At 30.6% G+C, this 26177-nt stretch overlaps 1 protein-coding gene across 2 annotated transcripts in view; it reads left to right on the top strand.

Annotated features, from left to right (window-relative positions):
• The window catches only part of LOC143046267 (uncharacterized), a 172443-nt gene that overhangs the window by 41953 nt on the left and 104313 nt on the right, over positions 1–26177 (top strand). The window contains exons 8-27 of one of the 2 annotated variants that reach the window (XM_076219342.1): positions 1373–1561; positions 1984–2013; positions 3222–3320; positions 3656–3754; positions 4092–4190; positions 4886–4984; positions 5542–5640; positions 9037–9135; positions 9702–9899; positions 11524–11541; positions 13700–13897; positions 14160–14357; positions 14736–14834; positions 15389–15487; positions 15765–15863; positions 16808–16906; positions 17329–17427; positions 18490–18664; positions 19417–19479; positions 23380–23418. In XM_076219342.1, coding sequence (XP_076075457.1) covers positions 1373–1561; positions 1984–2013; positions 3222–3320; positions 3656–3754; positions 4092–4190; positions 4886–4984; positions 5542–5640; positions 9037–9135; positions 9702–9899; positions 11524–11541; positions 13700–13897; positions 14160–14357; positions 14736–14834; positions 15389–15487; positions 15765–15863; positions 16808–16906; positions 17329–17427; positions 18490–18664; positions 19417–19479; positions 23380–23418 — 2197 coding nt within the window. Of the gene's footprint in view, positions 1–1372; positions 1562–1983; positions 2014–3221; positions 3321–3655; positions 3755–4091; positions 4191–4885; positions 4985–5541; positions 5641–9036; positions 9136–9701; positions 9900–11523; positions 11542–13699; positions 13898–14159; positions 14358–14735; positions 14835–15388; positions 15488–15764; positions 15864–16807; positions 16907–17328; positions 17428–18489; positions 18665–19416; positions 19480–21098; positions 21195–23379; positions 23419–26177 lie in introns of both variants that reach the window. The other variant, XM_076219345.1, reaches the window with a different exon arrangement.

The following is a 26177-nucleotide window of genomic DNA, read 5'->3' as shown; positions in this document are numbered from 1 at the left end:
GTACTGACAATTATTCATACTTTTAACTTATATAAGCCTGGGTTGATAGGAATTCCAGTCTTTAAATCTTTCATAAAACATATGAATATGTACTCATTTGAACATATATTGGACTGTAGACAGGGCACTTTTGTGTACTCCATTATTCTTTACCGATGGTACTTGAATTTAGAATTTCATTTCAAAGTGATGCTTTCAATAATAAAAAAAGTGAAGTGATAAAATTTTGTATGTAGTTAAATAGCACAAAATTCTTGTCTACAGTCAATAAAGTAGAACTGTATTCTGATTTAGATAATTATTTATATATTGTCTACGTTGGTAGAGGTACTAATATAGAATGTATAGTATCTTCTTACAAATTAAATATGTTGCTAACCAATTTTTTCATCAGGATGTAAAATGAAGAAGAAGAAGATGTTTTATTTCCGTTTCATTAAATGGGCTTACAAGGAGCATAATACACCATAAGACAATGTTAAAAAAAAGAACAATATTGTATATTGTATAAGTATACATACAAAGAAAAGAAAATCAATTTGAACATGAATGAACTACACAAAAGTTTGTTTTTATTGAGTTATAACTTGTATCAAAAAGATACTTATTTTGATAAGTTTCAGCTATTATGATATAAGTATATGAACACAAATACTAATGAATTCATGATTGTCACCAGAATTCCTATAATTCCTGTTTTCATCAATACTTGTTTCCATGACAGCACAGTTTTTTGTTTGACAATCATGCCTTGTTATTAACAGCTATAGTTTATTGGTGGAAAATAGACGAGAATGTTATTTGACATTATTATGTATGTAGGTAGTCTGATTGTTGATGGCCATAATTCAGATCCAAATATTATCAAGTTCTGCCCTTTTAAAGATTGTAAGATTTTATCGATTCTGATGTTAAAAACAAAACATAGATATTAAAAAAAAAAAGACTGGCTATACAAATTTATGCTGTTATATAAATACAGCTAAAGCAGGTATAGTATATGCTGGACTCTGTCCATCTTTCTGTTCGTCCATTTCAGAGATCTTTGGTAGAAACTCTTGCCAAAGTTTTCTGGGCTTCTATGAAAAGGAATGATTTTATATTTAATCTACAGATTGATGATGTTGAGTTGTAATGTGTAAATAATTTTTAGATTTGCGGTTCAGCTACTTCCTATTTGCCGATAGTTTTAAATTCATTTATTTTTCATACATAGCCAAGCAGGTCAAGACTAAGTACTGATCTTGAAAAGATTTGCTGCTAGTCACTACTCTATGAAATCAATGAAAACAAGTTTGCCTTGCATAATTATAATTGTACAGTACAAATAAGAGAATAGAGGTCAAGTAATCAATTCATATATATATTTTAGGATGGATTCACTCCCTTGGCTGTGGCTTTACAACAAGGAAATGAGAGAGTAGTGTCAGTCTTGCTAGAGCATGATTCCAAGGGCAAGGTCAAATTACCAGCTCTTCATATTGCTGCCAAGAAGGATGACATGAGATCTGCAAACTTGCTGTTACAGAATGAGCAAAATGATGTTAATGGAGAAACTAAGGTAACATCCTTCACCTAACAAGGTCAAATTAACGTGTTCTTCAGTGTTCAAGGTCAAGTTAACGTCATTTAATGATCAAGGTCAAACTAACATGTCCTTCAGTGATCAAGTTCAAATTAACATATCCTTCATTGACCAGGTCTAAACTAAGCAGACATTCATAACTGAAAAATATCTGATAACTCATTATCCAGCCACATATCACAGAAATGAAAAATTCTTTAAAAGATTATTCATGTTTTTAATATACTTTTTTAAGCATTAAATACTGTTTATTTGATATTTATAAAATAATAAAGAAGAATAATATCAGTAAGGACTAAAGAAAACCTAGTTTACACTAAAACAGAAAAAGTAAAAATTTGTAAAAACTTGTCAAGATAAAACTAGTTATCATGTGTTTGTTTTCTTGCTGCTCTCAGGATGGAGGACTTGTCAATGACACAACCAAGGTTAGATATTGTGTGTAGTGTTTATGGTTACTGGTATTGTTGATTATTTTTGTTTACTTTTATGTGTCACTATATATGTACAAGCAAATACACTTTCCTCTCATGAAACTGCTCCTCAAATATGCATTAAGAATGCTACCTTGACCTTCCTTTGCTTTTCAAGACCAGAAATATGCCATAGTTAATTTCAACCTCATTGAATAATAAATGTTTTACCAACCAAAGGCTATTTCAATGTTTTATGACCTCTGAAAAGAAACAATATAAGGATCTGCTTTTGTAACTAAACTGAAGTTGTGTAAGAAGTAGGACTAACTTCTCATGTACAGGATCAAGAACTAATTAACACATTATAATGTAAAATCTGAAGTTAATCCCAACTAGGATTTACCGTAAATATCAAAAGAGTGAATATCATGACTATAAACATTTTTAGCAGTTGAACATATGTCCATGTCATCAAAATGTGATTCAGCACTTTGTGTAGCAGTAAAAGTCTTTTAGATTAAAATAGCAAATTTTACATATTTTTTCTAAAATATTGCTTTGAAGGATTGTCACTTATCAAAACAAATTAATTTCTATTAGAAACACTATATTCTTATACATTTATGATTTAATATTTAAATTTATCAAAATCTCTTGAATTTGAAGGTTTTTTTTTTGTCTCTAGATATTTTATAATGTTGTGATTTTTTTTAGAAATAATCTGTAATATTATTAGAACCTAAAAAATGTTAACACTTTGAGCTATGATTCTTAGGAGTATAAGTGAAGATTGAAATATTTTTTTTTAAAATGGTCCCGCTGTGAAATAAATCTAGGGAAAATTGACCATTACTCTTTATATTATATGCATCTGATTTATTTTATGGCAATAGTTAATTCTAATGCAGCATTTAGACTGACAATGTGTTGTGAACAGCACTAAAACTTGCAGGTAGCTTATAAACTAATGTATGCAAATGTTCATTTCTTGAGATGGAGTCGATCCTTCTACATTAAAAGTTACAAAGTACAAATGTAACACAATATGAGAATATTGACTTGTAAATTATTTAATTAACAACAATTTGAAAACTGGTACCTATCTGTTTCATGAGTATAATATTGGAAGTAATAATACTGCATTAATAATATAATGTTTATCAAGTAGGTTGTGTTAATAACAGAAATCAATGTGCATCTTAGACATTTTTTTTTTTCAGAGTGGATTTACACCTTTACATATTGCTGCTCACTATGGTAACATAAATGTAGCAACACTTTTGATTTCCAAAGGTGCAGATGTCAATTTTAGAGCCAAGGTCAGTAGCTTTATAATGTGACAAAGTTTGAAAATGGTAATTGAGTTATATTTTCAAGATTTGACTTTGATATTTTGAATGTTTGTGTGTTCCTTGAAATGCTTGGACTAATTTTGACATAAGTATGGATAAAAACTAATTGTACTTTATATCTTAGTTTTGTTAAAGGAACTGGACAAAAACGTCAATGTGATCACCATATCTTTCATATTTTAACCTGCTTTTATATTAATTTCTTACAGTCGCTTTAAATCAACATATGCGTTGTCTTATGCAGAAGAAATTGCAAAATATTATTCTGTAAAATTATTTAAACAATATAATTATAATTACAGAACAATATCACTCCACTCCATGTAGCATCCAGATGGGGCAAGGACAAGATGGTTACTTTACTTCTGGACAACAAAGCTGTAATTGATGAAAAAACTAGAGTAAGTTATCTCCCCTTGATGTGTTTGTATGAACAAATTATTACATTGGTACCTTACATAGGGGTAACAGTCATTAAGTTATAAAAGTAACCTTATTTGTATAATTAATATTTAATGGTAAAAGTTTCCGCATAAAATTTTAGATTTACAAATGGTAATTGCCCATAACATGTGTTGAAAATCATGATAATATAAAAAATAAAGATTTGGTATGATTGCAAATGAAACAACTTTCCACCAAAGAGTAAGTCATCTCATCTTGATCTCCTGAAAAAAAGATAGAATTATGTGAATTGCAAACATTTTGAAATACCAATTGTTCTTGATTTTTTTCTAGGATGGATTATCTCCCCTTCATTGTTCAGCTAGAAGTGGCCATGAAATGGTTGTGGATACTTTACTGGAAAGAGGAGCACCAAAATCTTCTACAACTAAGGTAAATACAAAACAAAGTCTCAAAAATGATAAGAAAGGGTTGTAAATTTCTAATAACATTCAATTATATTGATCCTCCAGATTTTTTTGTATCAAGATAAAATATTGCAATATTCTAATGCAAAACAAGTTCATAATTAAATTTCAATCATTATTTCAGTGTAAAATCTTCATTAAAGAAAATTCCGCAAAAAGATGTTATCTTCTTTGGTCCCTACACTAGGTGACGTCATAGGTATACTTCCGACGTCAAACATAAACACCGGGCGTTTTCTAGCTTCTGTGTCGCTTCAGAATGTAATATGATTTGATAAAAAGAAAATTTTGAGGTGCAACATGTGAGTTTTTTTGCTTATTATTGTAGAAATTACATGTCAATACATTCAGCAATTTAAAATGTCGGCTTCCTTAGTTACAGACAAGGAGACAGAGAATTTTACGCTAACTGTCATCCAATCAGAATCATTGATACAAAACAATTGCAATAGAATACATGATCTCAATTTTACCATTGAAGAATTATGATTATTTCATTTCATTTTACCCTCATGATATTTCTAATAGAGATCAAATTTCATTTATAGTTTATTATCTTTTATAATATCTTTGACCAAGTCAAGAAGTTTGTTACAGAGTCACTTTTTTATCCAATAAGTATGAACTTATATTGACATTTATTTTTGTTTTATTTTTCAGAATGGGTTAACTCCCCTGCACATGGCAGCACAAGGTGATCACATGGACTGTGCTAGACTTCTGTTATACCACAAAGCTCCAGTTGATGATGTCACTGTGGTAAATTATTACTGGATATATTTATTGTGCATGGACATACTTTAATGTTAGATATAATTGTATAATTATGACCAACGGTATGCAGCTTGACATTCACATATAAAACATTACACTGATTTCTCCAAACATTTTGGCATTGAAATGAGATATCAAATGTTCATATAATCATTAACCTACATATGTTTCTTCATCTTATATAAATCTTTATGAATTGTATTTTAAAAATAATAATGGTAGAAAGATAAGTTTGCAATTCAATATTCGTTGGTTTCTAAATTTATCAAAATCTAAATTTTTATAAAGCATTTCTTGCGACTAGACTAAAATGCCTAAAAACAGGATAAACTTTATTATAAATCCTTTATAAAACAAAAAAGTATCAAGCATCCAGGTCTTCTACCTTCTAAAACACAGAATTATAAAGCAAGCTTATACAAAAAATATTTACATGAAGGAACTGACTAAAACTGACAACTTTTGGAATTCATAGTTTTATAAGTGGATAGTTATTTTGAGATTTGTTTCGAGCTGACACACAGTATTTATCTTTTGAACAGGACTACCTGACCCCACTGCATGTTGCTGGACATTGTGGAAATGTAAAGACAGCCAAGTTACTTCTGGACAGGAAATGTAACCCTAATGCAAGAGCTCTGGTGAGTACTGCCAACTCAATTATTTAAATGCTTATTATTGAAAAAAATCTGTCTGTAATGTTTCTGCTCTGGTAAGTACAATTTAAAAATAAAGAAATGTGGTATGATTTCCAATAAATATCCACTAAGGCCAAAAATAAAATATTGTTTGTTTCCCCTCACACAACTGACCCGGTAAAATCACCACGACCCGAAAAATTTTATTGGCCATTCTTGTCCACTATTTTTTTTGTTATGTTGGTTATTGGTGTTATCTTTCCGATGCTGTAGTCAACGATCGTTGGTTTTTTGTGATACCTTTATGATGCTGTAGTCAACGAGCGTTTCAAATCAAGGCATTTTTGCAAGGAAGCGTCTACATGATTCTGAAACAAGGAAACAAAGCCACACGATTTGTGTGCAAGGGTGATCTTTTTTGAAAATAAAAAAAACCTGAAGCATCTTTCAACCTGCTGAGTGCATCTTAATTTGTTTTGTATCTAACCTCTGTTCCTGAATCGTGCTTTAAAATCTATCTACTTACTTTGTCTTTGAACAGGTTGGGCACAAGTCAGGAAATGTGGGATACATGTATTCCCTGCTTTCAGGGAACGTCCCTGTTTTCTGATGTAAAAAAAAAACAGTTTAAATGGGATTTCCTTTTTCAATTTATGGCATGAACATTACACATGTTACAAAAGTGCACATTTTAACGTTATAACTGCATCCGTAGAATTCGTAAATACTTCTTAAAAGTATTTTAGGAAATACAAAACATGAATATAAAGTGAAGCCGTGTTTCTTCTAGAACTTGAAAAAAACATACAAATCTTCAGTGTTCTCCCCAGGCCGTTTTAGCGCCGCGATTTTCAGCGCTATTTCAATTTCCCGCTGTCCTATTGCACTTACCGCAGCGCTATCCCACTGAACCGCGTCGCTATATTTTTTTTCGCATTTTTTCAAATTTCCCGCTTATTTTACTCTTCGGATCACGTGATTGACTGGTTTACGATTTTTGAATGAATTATTTCCGTTGTATTAAAGTAACTCCGCGGGACCAGTCTAACAAAAATGGCGTCTTTGAAAGATCAAAATAAACAAAGATTTCGACATTGACATCTATTTTTTCAATTAAAAGAATATATAGAGGCATATATGAATGACATGAGATGAAATGAACTGACCGCATTTCCCGACGACACTCACAAACTTGTTTTACGAACTTTGAACAAACGATGATTTTAAAAACGATCAAACACCGGGGTTTGTTACAAATTATTTGCCGGGTTTACTATCCATACGTACCCCGAAAATGAGCAAGTCTTTGAAGTATTAATTATCACCTATTCAAACTTATAATTGTTTAGTCAGAAATTCTACCATTTGAAAACAATTGAGAGGATATGATTAGAAAAACAAACCCCAAGCTGATACGACTTGAGAAATTTCACTTTCTCGATGTTCAGCTTGGATGAGGCCATTTAAATATTATAAAACTGACAAATGAGAAATCTTTATGCTAAAAAAATGTCAATTCCTGTCAAACGTCGTAAGGTAAACTGTACACTGCTACAGTGGGTTACAAAGCCAAATGACTTTATTGTTGGTCCTACATGTTCTGCAACATTACCTGTTAGTGCTAAGAAATCTTCACATAGGTAGTCTGCTGTAGACCCATCATGGAAAAAGACTTCTCCTTCAGTTTTATACACTGATAGTATGAGGATTTAATATATGAATTTACAATGGAGGAAAAAAAAGACTCTTCTTCTATATCATGTGTATCCAGACAAAAACATTAACAAACAAAGGGGTACATTGTAACTATCATGCGCGCCGCAATAAAGTTACTGAGAATTGTCGAAAATTACGCGTTTACCACAGCGCTATCCAAAAATCCTGGGGAGAACACTGAATCTTTGTTTAGGAATCAATTGACCAAGCTGCATGATCCAGGTGTAACTGAACATAACTAAATTAATATGTTCACTTCTATTGAAAATTTTTATTCATTGAATTTTAATTCCCAAGTGATTAACATACATGTATCTTTTTGTCATCTCATAATTGATGATCAATGTATGAATTGGTGAACAAAGGAATTGTTTTGTTGTGAGTTATGCATCAAATTTGACTTGAAATAAACTTGATTTTTTAACTAAAAAAACACTTGCTATCATTAACATGATTAAGCATTGTTATCACAAGTAGAATATGCGCTTTTGTAGATTTCATTACATTAAATGAATAGGAAAAAAGGAGGTCCCTGTATAATGTTTTGTTTTAACACCAGAAAACTGGGGTGTACACTGAATTAGAATACAGGGAATACCCCACTTTTCTTGACTTGAGCCTTACCTGTTGAATTTTATACAAATTCAATATAGAAAACCATATCAAGGAATAAAATAAAATAATTTGCCTACCAACCTACCCATACCCTAACAACCTCAGTCGGGTGAGGGGAAACAAAGATATTTTTAATGTTGGCCTAAAGACCAAAGGACAAGGATGTTAACAATTTAACATCACTGTCAGCTTTAACCCTTACCATACGATACCCGTCATATGACGGGCGTACCCAATGGCATTCCATACTTTTATAAGTTGGCTTTATGATACTTATTTCAAAAGTCATGCATGTTCCGTCAACCTGAGATTATCTATAGTCATGTTTCTCATATATAAATTGCATTTTGAGCACAAATACAGACTTGGAAAATTGAAATCAGATGAAATTCTGGAGGGTAGGCTTCCCTTCTGTGTCTTACACAGGAAGTTCAGAGGCCTAAAACTTGCAAAAATAGTGCAAACCCGCAGGCATATAACTACTGATCGTAATTATTATTGAAATACACATAGGAAACGACTTCTTCCTGTTTCAGGTCCATTTGAAGTTAAAAAATCGGAAAAAATCGTGAAATTCTGTATTTTTGGTCCAAATGACCTTCTGTAGACTGCTTAACCAAGGTCAGATTCACTCCCACCTAACAACTGTTGGGGTCAATTTGCATATAATTTGCATATTTTTGCAAATAAACGAAAATTAGACATTTTCTGAAACAAAACCCAATCTGTATTCTTAGCTATAAAGGGCACTGTCATGACAGAATATGAAGCAATTCAAAAGATACAACCCTGAATTATGCCAATACTATAAACCAAAAACTAAATATGGCTGACAAAGGAATAGAACAAATTGAAGAAAGAATTATTACTTTCACATCTCACTCTTTGATTTGTAATTTTCCAATACCTATTTCTTAAGAGTTCATTGGTAAAGATGAACCTTGCATTTACATGTTCATATGAAGTACAAAATTTCTATAGGATCATACCTGATTATGGCAATTTAACAACATATTATGACATTGTATCATAACAGTTCTATGACACACTATGATATTGATATTTCAGAATGGATTCACCCCACTACACATTGCTTGTAAGAAAAACAGGATCAAGGTCGTTGAACTTCTTCTGAAATATGGAGCATCGATACAAGCCACCACTGAGGTTAGTAGCATTACAAATGCTTGTTTACACATTGTTCTGTTAACAGAAATGCTCTGTGCTGAGTTAAGATCACACCAATTGATCCAAAGGAGAAAGCAGTTCATGCTTTTATTTGGCACCTGTTGTATTGCTCTAGAAAACGTAAAAACACATTCAGTGATGTCATACTTGAGGAAAAAGGGAAGGAATTGTTCCAGTATTTTCCAGAACATTAATATTTTGGTTACATGCTGTATATGTAATTATTACTGGATAAAGAGCTTATGAATTTATAGAATATAAGAAAATTGTCTTTATATTATATTCTACATTTTTTTAAGAGGTGTTTTTCTGCGAAATCTTCACTATCATTTCACTTGATTGCATTGTACATAGTCATAAAATGCTTAAAGGGAAATACTCCATCCCCCTTTTATCCATAAGAATATAGAAAGTCTCTAGAGAAATAGTCTAGCTTTTAATCTTTATCCCTCTTTTTGGATTGAACCATGACCTAATGCTCCTCAGTGTATCCTTTATAGTACACTGTATTCCATTAAAATAACCTGTTATCACTTAATTTGTAGTCTGGACTAACACCTTTACATGTGGCCTCCTTCATGGGACATATGAATATTGTGATTAGTCTAATCCAAAACAATGCCAGTCCAGACCATCCAACGGTCCGTGGAGAGACATCACTACATCTAGCAGCCAGAGCTAACCAAACAGACATCATCAGAATCTTACTCAGAAATGGAGCAACCGTGGATGCAAGAGCTAGAGTAAGATATACTGTACTCAACTATAAAAACTGGTTTATGTTGTATAAATTTCCCTTAGATTGGTGTTGTGTTGTGGATAACATTTTGTTAAATTGAGTATTCTAAAAGAAAGGGGTGCAATGTAAAAATGAAATCAAGATGCAGACAAAAGTAATTGCAAAGAAAAGTAGAAAAATAACAAAATCAGAATCCAAACTTCAAATACATTTATCTGTTGTCAGATTTGGTAACATAACATGTTTTTATAATCGATTTTAAAGATACAAGTTGGCCTGTTCAGTTAGTAATCAATGAATTCAGCTTTAGATTTCAAAGATCTTGTAAGCTTGCACAGTCAGTTTTAGTCTGTTGTCAGGAAGATAAAATTTTAAGTATTTGTGAGAAGAAGATACAGTTCATTACTTGTGTACCAACTTGTTTAATTTCTTTTTATTTACATAAATTATAATGCCCAGCCAAATACATTTTTTCATTCATCAAGATTCAAATCATGAAATTCCATATAGGACAGACCAACAACAGAATGCTGCAAGTTTCAGTTAAATCATACTGGTAACCTTTCATAGCTGATTTCTTGTATCAGGAAATGTAATAAATACTCCTTAGTAGTAAAATTAGTCAGCAAAACCATTATAATCTTCAATTCTAAACTTCACTGTACTTACAAAACTATAAAAGGAAGTACCAAAAGAAATTAGAAATGTATTACAGAGATTCTTGCTCGGTGTCCTTCACAATAAGATCAATCAGTATGGACTTTGTAAGGCACTAAATTTTACAGAATTACAATAACAATATAACGGAATACATTAGGCAAAAAAGTTAGACATGACCATTAATTTAGCATTACAGTCTTTGATACATTCCTATTTCCATATTCTTAATTCAGCCTCTTGTATGTAGAACAACTTGATGAAAATAGTATATAATTCTTGCTTTTCTCTATACCCTTGGAGCCATTTTTCATGTCATCCATATAAACAAGTGATTATTGTACTTTTATATCTCCCTAGCTAACAGTTCACCAGACAAATTATGTTTTGGTAATTGACATTTCTGGTAATGTATTATACAACAGGAAACACTAATATTACGTAAACTTCATTATCCAGATGTGGTCATTAATATGTATATCATAAAATTGTTTGAGTAATGTAGACAGTATTGATCAGCTCTGGTCTAATAAGTGATAAGGATTGTTATCTATTGATTTTCTCATGGAAGACTATTTGTGCTAATTTGCTAGACTTTAGATGTATTGCCTCCATGAATCTCTATGTCTGTTGATTTGTTTTAGAAATCTTTAGGGATAGACTCGCTGAAAAATATATCTAAGTTTTAATTTATCATTGCAACAGGATTGAGAATTTTGTCATTGCAATTACCCAGGGGGTACCATTGTAAACTAATAATGTATTTTAACATATAACCGTAAGTCTTTTATACAGAAAGTCATTGGGGATACCTGTCTTAGATTGCGAAAGTGATCAATCTAATCGACTTTTTTTCATTGCAGAGAACTAGTTTGTTATTTATTACATAATAAATGTCTGCACATATTGCAGCTTTCCCTTTGTGATAAACCAAATGTTTGATGTTGTTGTTATAATTATATTATTTTCAGAAATATTATATAGAAAATGTAGGTATAGAAAACCTGTAGATCTGTCAACCCTAACCATTTGCTTCCAGTTCTCTCATGTCTACAAATTGTTAAATATTTCAAGCCCCAACATTACAAAATATCCTGTCTGCAAAATGTGCATTTTCCTGACATAATAAGCAAAGCTAGTTATTGCTGAAAATAAATGTACAGTTACTGCCTTTCAAATTGCATGAAGTTTCAGTGATGATAAAACACACATTTCTGTATCGTAAGGCTATTAATTTTTCGCTGAGTATAATTTCTTCAAATAGGAAATGTTAATTGAAAATGTAACAATGATTTTAACTTCATGTTATTCTGCTTAATGCAATTGTTTTACTTTTACTTTAAAACATGTCTGTTTATGAAAATTGTTCTATTTGAACTATGTTACCACTCAGAAGACTTTCAAAAGAAATTATTACTCTTAAACAATCATTTAAAGCATTCTGCCACTTTTGGTACCAGCAAAACATTAATTCCTTTAAGACATTTTGTAGATTTTAAATCGTGCATGTTTTTGAATCACTTTTTTCCAAGAAATCACTTTATAAGATACTGATACATAAATTGACCAAAACGTCACAAGACCTTAAAGGCTTTGTTTCTTTTGTGTTTCAAATAGTTGACAAAACTATTCCCAACACAGACAACATCATGACTAACTAAGACAAATCTACCTTTTACTAAAAAATATCAATATGTATATTACAGTCTTTTAATTTCACTTTTCTGTTAATTTCATATATATTTAGTTTCAAAATAGGAATATAAATCTTATCTAATTTAAATATACATTCACTTTCAGACAGAAATGTGTACATAAAAAAATTGAAATTCCTAACATACTAATAGGATATATTTATTTGTAGATTTTTTTATGCCCCACCTACGATAGTAGAGGGGCATTATGTTTTCTGGTCTGTGCTTCCGTTCGTTCGTCCGTCCGTTCGTTCATCTGTGCGTCCGTTCAGGTTAAAGTTTTTGGTCAAGGTAGTTTTTGATGAAGCTGAAGTCCAATCAACTTGAAACTTAGTACACTTGTTGCTTATGATATGATCTTTCTAATTTTAAGGCCAAATTAGACTTTTGACTCCAATTTCACGGTCCACTGAACATAGAAAATGAAAGGAGGAGTTTCAGGTTAAAGTTTTTGGTCAAGGTAGTTTTTGATGAAATTGAAGTCCAATCAACTTGAAACTTAGTACACTTGTTGCTTATGATATGATCTTTTTAATTTTAAAGTCAAATTAGACTTTTGACCCCAATTTCACGGTGCACTGAACATAGAAAATTGAAAAGTGGAGTTTCAGGTTAAAGTTTTTAGTCAAGGTAGTTTTTGATGAAGCTGAATTCCAATCAACTTGAAACTTAGTACACTTGTTGCTTATGATATGATCTTTCTAATTTTAATGCCAAATTAGACTTTTGACCCCAATTTCATGGTTCACTATACATAGAAAATGAAAGTGGGAGTCTCAGGTTAAAGTTTTTGGTCAAGGTAGTTTTTGATGAAATTGAAGTCCAATCAACTTGAAACTTAGTACATATGTTCCCTATAATATAATCTTTCCAATTTTAATGCCAAATTAGATTATTACCCAATTTTTACAGTCCATGGAACATGGAAAAGGATAGTGCAAGTGGGGCATCCGTGTACTTTGGACACATTCTTGTTTCAGATTATATAAAAATGTATCATGGACAGATATGAAAATTTTAATTGTTATTCAGATTAACAAATATATCTTAGAAATTTAAAAAAACTAGTTTATTTTTTTCTGTAGTTTTACTTAAATTGTTTACTATATAACTAATCCTACTTTTAACATGCTCAAGCAGTGCTATGCTGTTTTGGCTTTAAAAAGCATCTGTTTCATAACATGGAATTTGAAAATAAATTTGTTTCAATTTTTTGCTTTTTGTAACCATAAATAAAATGATTATAAACACTTGGCAAAGACTGAACATTTTTTAATTATTTAAGTAACAATTTAATGTAGGAAATGTGTTGTTTTTTTTTTACCTTTTCTATGATTGCTGAAGTGATATCTACATAAATAAAAGAAAAATGGAATTTGTACCGAAATAGACCAACTAATGAAGTCAGTGATTTCTTTTTGACATGTTTAACAAATATTCCATTATTTTCCAGGAACAACAAACACCTCTACACATAGCAGCCAGACTAGGTAATGTTGACAATGTGACTTTACTGTTACAACATGGAGCCAATGCTGACGCTGTCACCAAGGATTTATATACACCATTACACATCGCTGCAAAGGAAGGAAATGAAGAAGTAGCTTCTGTTTTATTGGATCATGGAGCATCACATGGTCTTACCACTAAGGTATGTCTAATAACCAGTGGTGTATACAAAGTAAAGAGCTTCACAATTTGGTATACTGTTACCAAATTAGTCAAATGATTGAGAATTCCACATTATTTTTATATGCAGACACATTTTTATGTAATGGGCACACAGTAGAAGAAAATTCACTTCATTAGTAAGTAATGCTTCTTATACAGAAGTTCAAATAACAATCACTTTTAAAAATCAACATGTAAACCTGACAAGAAAATTCTAACAAATAACTTGAATTGTTTTACAGAAAGGATTCACACCACTGCATATTGCAGCCAAATATGGCAATATTAAAGTTGCAAGTCTACTCCTACAAAAGGGAGCTAATCCAGATGTCCAAGGAAAGAACGGTCTGACCCCTCTACATGTGGCTACACATTACAATCATTCTAATGTAGCTTTTCTACTGTTGGACCACAAGGCATCACCACATTGCACAGCTAAGGTATAAAAAATTGTTATAAATCTGTTTGTATAAGGTTGTGTTTTCTTGTAATGAAACATAGTATTATTCTACAGCTTTTATCTTATACATTTGAACCAATAAATGATATAATTTAGAATATTTTTTACAATTTTGGTGGTATAAACAAAGAGAACAAAAACAAACGAAATTGTAGGATGAAGTATCATGGTATTATGATGGTAAATTTCCCTTGTATCGGGACAACTCTGACCTATATATTAAACAAATTTAATAGATTTTTGGAAAGATAAGATTGTTGGAAAAATTGTTATATTTCATACCTTCTAGGAAATAATTGGGACTTTCACTAAATCTATATATCTAATTTTAACTGTATATAATGATAATATTATTCAGAATGGCTATACACCTCTTCACATTGCTGCCAAGAAGAACCAGATGGATATAGCTACTACACTACTGGAGTTTAATGCTGATCCTAACGCTGAATCAAAGGTATGCTCATTTCTAAATAGTTTAGAAAATTAAAATTGAAGTTTAAAGTCATAAATATGCAGAAGGTTGAACGTCTAACTAAGTGAAAATCAAAACAATATCTGGTTCCATTCAGTTTCAATAAGTTCAAATTTAATTCACTTTTTATAAAGGTTTTCGGGGGGTTAAGATTACAGTCATTTTGTGGATAGTTAAAAGTTCAATATTCCAGAATATATCCCTACTATTGAGATGAAACACAGTGCCTTGAGCACAGTATTCTATAAATCCTATCCATTCAAGAAATTTATCAATGAAATCCATGCTCAAATATTCAAATGATGTGTATGTGTATAACCATTAAATTGTGCATGGTGTATGATCTAGTAACATTTAAAGTTAGAGTTATCTTCCTTTGCCCATTCTTGTAGATGAAACAATTCACAGCATTACCTTCCTATGTTTATACTATACAATGCTTATTTTTTTGTTCCCATTGTTAAATGAATGCAATCTTCCTTCAGAGCTCACAAGCATTTCGATTACTAAGATTTTTATGACATTGTTTTTTACAGAATGGTTTCTCACCTCTTCACTTAGCTGCACAAGAAGGTCACACAGACATGGTTTCTCTTCTACTAGAACATAAATCTAATGTTGGTGCCAAAGCTCATGTAAGTTATTGTCAGACCTAGATTATTACAAGTATAAATCTGGTGTCAAAGCTCATGTAAATTGAACTTGTGCAATACTTTTTTGCTGTTATTTCCAAAGTTAAAGATAGCTACAGTTACACTAATGTTAGTACCAAAACATAGATATGAAAAGTTTTGTAAGGTTAGTACCAGTAATGACTTAATAATCTCATTTACAATTGCGTGTTCCTATTTTAGCCGATTTATCCTCGGTGAATATATGTTTTCTATATCTTTCCCCCTTTTCTATTTTTAGAATGGATTAACACCAATGCACCTTGCTGCTCAAGAAGACAAAGTCAATGTTGCTGAAGTATTGGTCAAATATGGCTCAGAAATTGACCCACAAACTAAGGTTGGTGATATATTAACATTATTGTGCAATCTGTCAGAATAAATTGTGCAGGTCTTTAGGTTGTGATGCCAGTTGAAGAAAAACTGCTGTGCTGGAAGTAACCCATTAAGATTCATTGAGTGACTAAAGATATAAATAATGTGTTTGTAAATGGCTTATACATTAGTTTCAGCAAATGACCTCCGTGGGACTTGACCAGATGTTACAAAGGACAGTTATTAAATTTTTTGTAAAATCCTATTTACAAATTAGTTAAGAATTGAATGCTTCTATTTGTAAATTTATTGGGGTGTAAAAGCGTTGACCAAAGTACATTTTGTATTCCGCGCTTCATTCTATAAATGTACGCACGGTCAATGCTTTTACAACCCTATAAAATTACAAAAAGAAGCATTCAATACTTATAATTACATTTTTTAGTTAGGATCATGAAAACACGATTTTTATCAAGTTTTATTTAATTCACCTGTGCACTTTATTGTGGGACCTTGTGTCATCATGAATGATAAATTTTATTGTCTAATGTAATTGCTTACGGAATAACATGTGATGTGCAGTTAACCAATCAGAATAACGTATTATAATGAAACATACATCTAATGTAATTATTTGGAAATAGTATGCTCCTTAATGATGTTTTAAGAAAAATCCTAAACACTGGAAAAGATTACTGATTATATGCAGAAAGTTAAAACTATTTTGGATTCAGTTTGTATATTGTGTTTTTAATAGATTTATATACTGTTATAATGACCTTGTCCTCTAATACCACTGACTATACCACTACACTATTTGGATCTGAGGAATTATAGAAAGGGCTGTGGTAAGAATAAAAATTTGAAGTTTAATGATTGTAAAGTTTGTCTTTATAATTATGATAACTAATATGTAAAGATACCTTCTACAAAAAGATGAAACTAATTTCTATATTATATGTATTGTAGGCTGGATACACCCCTTTACACACTTCATGTCACTTTGGACAGATTAATATGGTTCGCTTCCTCTTGGAGCATGAAGCTTCCGTCAGTGCTACAACCAAGGTGAGTTACTGTTATGTTTTATCAATATTCAGTTCAGTAATGTAGATGTACCATATAATAAATTGTATTTTCAACAATAAAGGTTTTTAGATTACTATTACCATGTTGACTTTATTTTTAGTTCTTTTTCATTGTAATACATATGTGTAATTTTGAGTTCTTTTTCATTGTAATACATATGTGTAATTTTGAGTTCTTGTTATATTAAAGAAAAATATAAGGTTGGAAGATTATTAAAGAAAATAGAATGGAAAAAAAAGTAATTCCTTTTGCTGTTTTTGAATAAGTTATCCATCTTTTCACCTGATTTTCTTCACATGATGAAATTTTCAATAAGTGATCATTTCAAATTAAGTCATTTGGCCAAAAGAATAGTATGTCAAATTGCAAGTTATTTATACAAATACTATCTTTTCTTATAGCTTGGCTACACACCACTACACCAAGCAGCTCAACAAGGACATGTTCAAGTTGTCAATCTCTTGCTGAAAAACAAAGCTTCACCAAATGCTGTTTCTAATGTAAGTTTGCCTGTTTTATATCGGTATTAATGGTTGAGAATGATTTCATGTTAAGAATTACATCAGGCACTTGTCATAAAAAAACAAAACTTTTACTACCAAAGGACTATATAAGTAGGTTATTTAAATTACAGTACTGATGAACTCGGGTCAGAGCCCAATCGTGCTCTAAAATCCATGGGGAGAATAAGATATGGAAAAAATGAAGGTTTCAATTTGAGGTCCCTTTGAGGTATTTAAAAAACTGTTTTGATCCAAGTGTAAATTTCATACAAAGTCAATCTTTAGTTTATGATAGAATTATCTCCCCTAGTATGATGGTATTAAAATTAATAATTTAGAACACTGGTAATTTACTGCGGATAGGAAAATGTCTTGTCTTACCAATCAATAAATAATCAAGTTTTCAACACTAATTTCTCAATAAACCATAAGTTACTATCCTAGAAGTGGGAGGTATTGTGAAACAAAATAAGTTCTAAACGAGCCAGGACTGTGATGGTGGAATGGTTATTATTGTACATTTGATTTTTTCCCTGAAGATGGCAGCCTTTATTGTGATTGTACTATGAATACCTTAGAGTTTAATAGGTTTGTTATTGTCTATTTTGCTTAAGGATAATGAATAGAATTTGGTTAAACCATCCTTCATACATTTACATACACCAGCTCTACTCAATTTCATACTGAATAACTAAATAGTCTTTGTATGATAACATTGAGGTTCATATGTGTATGTATGTTTCTCTATTTACCAGATATCATTTAGACTTCTGTAAAAGATATTTTTGTTTTATTTGATTTGAAGAAACAATTTATTATTTAATTGATTTATCAATCATTCAGCAATATATACTCTATAAATGTATATTTAGGCTATCATAACTTCAAATCTTTAACAAGTTTTTTTTCTTGAAATGCCTGCCATTCAGCATGCATGATCTTGTATGCCTATTATTTCATTATTGGTTTAAAATTTAAATATTTTTTTTTACCAAATTCTCCCTTTGAAATTCTTTTGAAAGACCGCAAATAGTGAAATAAATCTGTTTATATTTCCAGAATGGACAAACAGCTCTTTCCATTGCACAACGCCTTGGTTACATATCAGTTGTTGATACTCTAGCTGGTGTAACCGAGGTAACGGAAACCATTCCCACAGCAGAGGACAAATACAAGGTCGTATCTCCAGAAACCATGCAGGAGACATTACTATCTGATTCAGAAGATGAAGGAGGTAAGGACGCCATTAATGTTTATTTAGTTTCCATGGCATCATGTTATGTTAATACTATTGTTTGATAGAGAATGCAAGCTCCCTATCTTTTTAAAAAGAAATAACTTGCTTGGAAAAAGTTTGAGATATTATATTGTGTATTTTTGTCTGAATAGGCATGTTCTGATCCTGTATGTACTGGTAATAATATCAGATTTTAGATTTAAGAAAAACATAAATTATAACAAGGATTTCTTTTTATCTTTCAATATGAATAAATACAGAAAAAAGAATATTTATCATCAAGTTTATACAGAACTTGTAAACATTATAGGAATAGGAGGACATTTTTAGAAATATAAGGAAATAAAATATGTTATTTTAATATGAAGAAGATATAGTTGATGGTGAGACATTGAGACTTTCCACGATTGATCACATTTTGAGCAAATTACCTTATATGTGTGATGATCAACGGTAGACAAAATTATCAGGAGAAATTCACATCTAGTGAAGGCATGAAAGATATCATTCTAAAAAACTTTGTGTAAAAAATGTGTTTTAAAGAAAAATCAAAACCAATTGTACAGATTTTTTTAAATGAAAATCATAAATAAAATTATAAAAACATTTTAAATTGTATTTTTTGTTCACCACACATATTTGTTGAAGTGATTGGGACTTTAACGGACAACTAAAATATTTGAGTGAGATTTGTGTCAGGGGTGTGAATTTGAATGTGTAATGCATTTAACTTAATACTTTGCTGTTAGGTAGAAGCAGTGTAAGGTCTAGTGAATTCAGGACATCATGGTTGAGTGAACTCAGTTCATTTGGTGAGGAAGATGCAGCTACTTTATGTTGCTGTGTCCTAAACCTAATGCTAGATTATATTGTTACCTGATGCATCAGATTTAAATGGCAATGTTTTGGGGGAATAAAAGTTTAATATATGGAATTATTTTTAAGAGGGATATCTGAATCAGGTAACAAAAGTCAAAGTAATTTTCCAAGCTAGATCTATCCTATAAAACTCCAGTGAAAGTTTCTGATAATATTCCTCTGTTTAGTATTTTAACTATTTTAAATACTTTTTTAGTTTTAATAGTCACTGGAGAAATTAACAGCACAATTCACAGTAGCTATATATATAATTGCAAAATGGTGTTAGCTTTTAACAAAATCCTATAATAAACCATGAAACTCCAATATTTGTCATCCAATTCTATGTGTGTGTGTGTGTTATAGAGCTAGATGGAAAGGGAAAAGATTGGAAGCTCTCTAAAAGGGATTGACTCATTCATTCAATCTACTACTCATATTGATTAGGAATTAATTTTAGAAAAAAAACCAGAAACGTTAACTTAAAATTTGTAACCTTTCCTTTCAAGGAGAAATCATTGTCATAGCTAATGATGTAATCAACTCAAAAATTAACATAAAACCATGGAGTGGGAATAAGCCTATTTTTGCTTTTCTTTTTAAAGTTGAAATTGTCTTGAAACCATCTTGATGAAGCCTCTATTAGAATTGAATTTTGTCTTCTTTAGGAAGATCACTTGTATCAAGGCAGTTCATATAGGCCATCTAGTTACAAATATAGAAAAGACGTGGGAAGCCATTCCTAACACTTTCTGCACTATTACATAATCAGAATTTATTTTGGATTAAGTGCTTTGCATCTTTTATATATCTTTAAATGTTTATTACAATGTTAAGGTTTGTGGATAAGTATGTAATAATTACGGTGTATATTTAGCGTTTGATTCAACTTTATTTGGTAAGTGTGGTGAAATGGTTGAATGTTATGTAATTTGTTATGGTTTCATTTGTTCAAGTTATTCTCCCTTAAATGTTTAATTATCTAAACTTCTAATTAAAAAATGCAAACCAAATGAATTAAAAATAATTTGATTCTTCATTTGGTTTGCTAACATATCAATGGCTGTTTGTACTTCAGTTCAAAGTAACATATTCATATCTACTTGCCAATTTTGAATATTTATATAGTTTGGGAGTTTGTGTCTAAAAGATTTTGTTACAGAAAACTGAAATTTATGTAGAGATATTTGTACTTCTCCATTGTATCAAGAACTCTCTCTCATGTTTTTTAATGAACATCTGTTTTGGTGCTTTCTCAGTCATGTTTACCCAACATCTCCTTATAAATTGAAGGAGATGCTAAGGTCATATTAAAATTATATTTTATATTATATATTAGAGTTAAGAATTGTTTGACAATGAATACAAGTACAGAACAGGATTGATATTTTTGACTTGAACAATTTTTTTTTTATATATAATCAAGTTACACTGGTTTCAGGTTATTTTATGCTATTTTGCACAAGTATATTTCAGATGATGTATGGCACATGTTCAAGAATTTACTACATTTTAACATTTTTGCCGCTCAGTACTTTGTTTTTCCAATTTAAATTGTGTCAATCTTCCACAGGAGATGATTTTCTGCCCCAATCACCATTATTTGGGAAGCCTTTATATGAACAGCATATTAACTTGCCATTTTACGAGGGCAATCAAATGCAGTCTAGTAAGTCAGGTGTTGTCTCCCTTGTTGTGGCGTGGACTATAATTATTTTAATTGCATGTCTTTGATAATTTTGTATTTTTAGTTTTCAGTATATAAGGGTATACAACTTATTATTATATAAACATATGAAGGGCATAACATGTTATATTCTATATAGAAACTATTATCTATATTTACTGATACACCTTATGGAAATGTAATGGTGTTTTTTATAAATGAAAGACAAACTGTTATTTCAATTGAATTAATGATAGAAATATTTACAGTAAATATAAACTTTATACTTTCCAACTTTTTGGCTAATGAATATGTATGTTATGGCTTTCACACATACAGTGTTATTATTATTTCTAAATATACCAGTACTTTATTAGACAATTTATTTCATTATGATGTTGTGATATAAGCCTTTTTAATATGTTCTCTTTGAAGTGTTAATGACTTCTCCTTTATTTTGTGTTGTTTATTTATGATATTAAGTGATTCCAAACCGTTGTAATGCCTTCATTAACAGAACAGGGAAAACATATATGATGCTTCAGCTTGAATTTTGGCAAAGCAATTACTGCAAGTTTTTTTAGAATGAGTTACAAAATATATCACAATCATTAGCCATGGGTTCAAAGTTAACAAGCAAGCACAAGAATGTTTTATATATTTAACAGGCTGTTATTTGAACTTGGAATTATTTTCAATTGTGGAATTTGCATAATTTCTTGTGCTTGAAATTTTTAATAAATTCCATGTTTATTTGGTATTATAATGTTTTCAGCAGTTTATAACACTTCCCATGAGATGTAATTTGTATAGATAGTGTTGTGCGCGGCACAGTACATTCTATTGAAAATGTCTTATCTTCTTTGTAATAGAATGTGTTGTGCGCAGCTCAGAACATTAAAGTACAGAATAAACATGGAATTTACTTAAAATTTCAAGCACAAGAAATAATGCCAATTCTTAAATAATAATTCCAAGTTCAAATAATAGCCTGTTTTTGGTCCTTTATACCCTTTTGGTTTTTGGTAACTTTATTTTTGGTCCTCAGGTGGTTTTTTTAACTAATACCTTGTCACTTCTGAACTAACTTATTTATTTTAATGTAATTGGTTATGTATCAGATTTTTATGACCCCGTGGTAGTGGAGGGGGAATTAAGTTTTACCCTTGTCCGTCTTTACGTCCATACGTCCCAAAATTTGTGTCCATTCCGCCTCATCCAAATGTTATGATACTTATACACAATGCTTATTACCACAAAACACAGGTCAAGTGTGAATTTTAGTGGCATCACTTTTTTAAGTTTAAGAGTAATGCCCTTTTACAAAAGTAAAAAATGCTGTTCTATAAATATAAATGTGTAATTTTTAAAATCTTCTTTGAAACCAGGAGCTATCTTTCTTTGTCCAGAATGTTAGTTGCATCAACTACAACAAATGCTTTATACCATGCAATATTCAATTCTTACTTCCCACTGATAAATTAAATGAAATGTATATATAATGTTTATTCCCACTTAACTCAGTTTAAGTTCAAATTTTGGAAGCTTTAGTTTTACAGTTCTTGAGTTATGTCCCTTTATAACATTATATGCTAGTGGGGGCATCATCTGTGTCCCTATTGACACATTCCCCATTTATTGTTTTCGAATCAAAATAGAGAAACATTATTTTTTCCTGGTCAGATTACAGAAAATACTATAAGTTTTCTGAATTATCTCTGATAAGGTTACAGTAGTGTTAACAGTTTTCTGAATTATTTTTGGTCAGATTATACAAGTGTTAACAGTTTTCTGAATCATTTCTGGTCAGGTTACACAAGTGTTAACAGTTTTCTGAATTATTTCTGGTCAGGTTACAGAAGTGTTAACAGTTTTTTGAATCATTTCTGGTCAGGTTACACAAGTGTTAACAGTTTTCTGAATGATTTCTGGTCAGATTACACAAGTGTTAACAGTTTTCTGAATTATTTCTGGTCAGGTTACACAAGTGTTAACAGTTTTCTGAATTATTTCTGATCAGGTTACACAAGTGTTAACAGTTTTCTGAATTATTTCTGGTCAGGTTACAGAAGCGTTAACATTTTTCTGAATTATTTCTGATCAGGTTGCAGAAGTGTTAACAGTTTTCTGAATTATTTCTAGTCAGGTTACAGAAGTGTTAACAGTTTTCTGAATTATTTCTGGTCAGGTTACAGAAGTGTTAACAGTAGTTTTGTTGGTAGCAAAGGTAACACTATGTATACAATATAATCAGCAAAAATCCTTTTGAAAAATCTCAACATACTCCTTTGTCCTACGAAGAAACTCCTCAATTCAAATGAATTATTTTATATTTGCAATCAAAAATAGGAGAAATAGGGTGGTGAAGCAAGAAACTAATACTTCCTCTAGAAATAGGATAAAAAAAAAGGATATAGGAATTTCAGTTTAAGAATTTATAATATAGAAAATGAAGGTATATTTTATTGATGATTATATAATTAGCACTTTTAGCTTAGTTGCAAAGCTTAACAAGGTTTACAGATGGCATTTGAATAAGAAAAAAAAAACAGAAAGTTGTTACATTTTTTATTTTCTATTAAAAACATAATTATGGCAAAATTTACCAACTTGATTAAATATCAAAATTCAAGGTGAAAATGGTTACCTCTTCTGCTAATGCATAACCATAAAGAGCATGTACAGTAAAAATCATCTGTTACAGAACATGAACAAATAACTACAGCATTTTTAGCATTTAGACTTTATTTTTATGTCTTTTAATATGTTTATTAGGCTAATAAAAAAATGTGTAATATATTTCTGATGCAAATAAGATTTAATATTAAGAAACAAATACAAGATATAAACAAGAGCTGAGCTTTATTACCATACCTGCTTTATCAAGCTTTATCAAGCTAATTGACGCACCCAGACAAGAATATCTTATAATTTTTGTAATCCCACCATCTTTGGATGATTACCAGGCATTACAATACAGTCTTTTAATTCCATAAATCTGACTCCCCTGCTCATGGATTATGGTTTTGTAAGGAAACATATTTATAGAAAGTTTCGTATGCACATCCATTATGATTAATAAAATGTTAAAAGGGGAACTGCCCTCTTCAAATTTTGCTGTTTTCTGCTTTACTCAGTGGAAGATCCAATACTTTTGGATGTGGACATATGTTTAGAACCCCCCTTTATCCTGGGTTGAAACCCTCACTTTTAGAAATGACTGAATCCACTCTTGGTTCTGGTGAAAACTAGAAAAAACCATTAAGATTCTCACAAAAAGAGGTTTACCCAAAAAAGGAGTGTGTTGGATGATTTTTCTATGAACAATAATTGTTTGCTTTCTTAATTGTTTTTATTTATCTCTCAAACAATAGCTTGTCTTTGATATTTTTCATAAAGAATAAGAAAAAAGATATTTGGTACACTTCTAAGTAAATTATTGAAAGTGATCAAAGTCATCTAAAGTTTATAAAAAAAAGTATATAAAATCATAGAATTTTTTTGTATTGAATATCTTAATAGCTTGGACTTTCTCAAAATTCTCAAAAGTCTGTTATCTTCCATTCTAAGATTCTTTACAAGTTTCCTAAAAATATGGCAAGGTCACAGACCTGTGGTCAGGAAACCTGTAATAACAAAATTATGTTTATAAAATTGATACTATATCCATTATCTGTTATAAACAAAATATACTAAGCATGGACTGATCTAAAAGATGTACTGAGCATGGCCAAAATTATCCTAACAGCTTGACTCTACAAATACTTATCTCTTTACACAACGCTAGACTTAAAAATGTTGTAATGAGTAAAATTAAATATAGAACCTTTTAACATCTCGATTGCCAAGGTGATGTTTGGTGATTACTAAGTATCGGTAGTACCTGATCTGTAATTGTTTTGACAGCGATCAGGTTTTTTTGAAAGTCTGTTTTAGTGTTTCTATTTGATCTGGCTTAAATCTCTTTTGATGTTCCTCTCTGATCTTGCCTTTGGGAAAACATGAACTGTTTTAGACGTAGTCGAGGTAAGGTTTAATAATTTACAAACTTTACAAAATTCTTCACAAAAAATCTCATGAGAATTCATTTAAATGATGATCTTTTTAAAATAAGGTGGATAAAATTGATTTATCTGATTTATTAGTATGAGAATTTTTATTTGATGTTCTAAAATGACTATATATTTTGAAGACTGGCAATAACTGCATATAACTTGGTACGGGATGCATTCAGGAGAATCTATCTTTGACATACTAAAGATGGGGACATATCTAATTATCTATACCATTCTGCCATTTACTGACATTCACATATATGTCACCATGACACACATTTCATTACAACTTAAACTATGGATTTTAAAGAAACTTTATAATACCTTCATTCATAAATTTGGAAATGGGGTCCATCGGTGGATATTCATCACAAGAGCAGATCATTATGGCCTTGTTTTAAAGCTTCAAATTCAATTGGTTAATATTTAACTACAATTATAATTTCTGATAATTCAAAAACAAATAAAAAAAAGTCTAGCTTTTAGGAATTGAGGGGACACTGCAAACTTAATAATGGTACAATTCAAGTGTCGAACAACATAAATCTTAAAATACATGTAATTATAAAGGGCAAAGACAAATATTCAAATATGTGATAATAAAAAATTGTATCTATTGAATTGCAAAAATCTTTGATATAGCAGGTGTCCTTGACAAGGTGCTTGTTTAAGATCAATTATCAAGAAGTCAAACATAAATGATCAACAAGAACATTTCAGATCAATACAAGTTAGCTGTACAGGATTGCCATCTTAATAAGGACAATGTGGGATAATCTTCTTACAAGGAAGTTAACATGTACAATTTTATTACGTTTCTTATATTTGGAAATCTGTCTTTAATTCTTGATGTATATTTATTATTCTTTAACAGATGTAGAGGAAGGAATAATTATAAGACATTAGTTTCATCTAATTAGTTTCTAGGAAC

This window comes from Mytilus galloprovincialis, chromosome 9 (genome assembly GCF_965363235.1).
Source record: "Mytilus galloprovincialis chromosome 9, xbMytGall1.hap1.1, whole genome shotgun sequence".
Lineage (NCBI taxonomy): Eukaryota > Metazoa > Mollusca > Bivalvia > Mytilida > Mytilidae > Mytilus > Mytilus galloprovincialis.
This window is presented reverse-complemented; position numbering and strand designations above follow the sequence as displayed.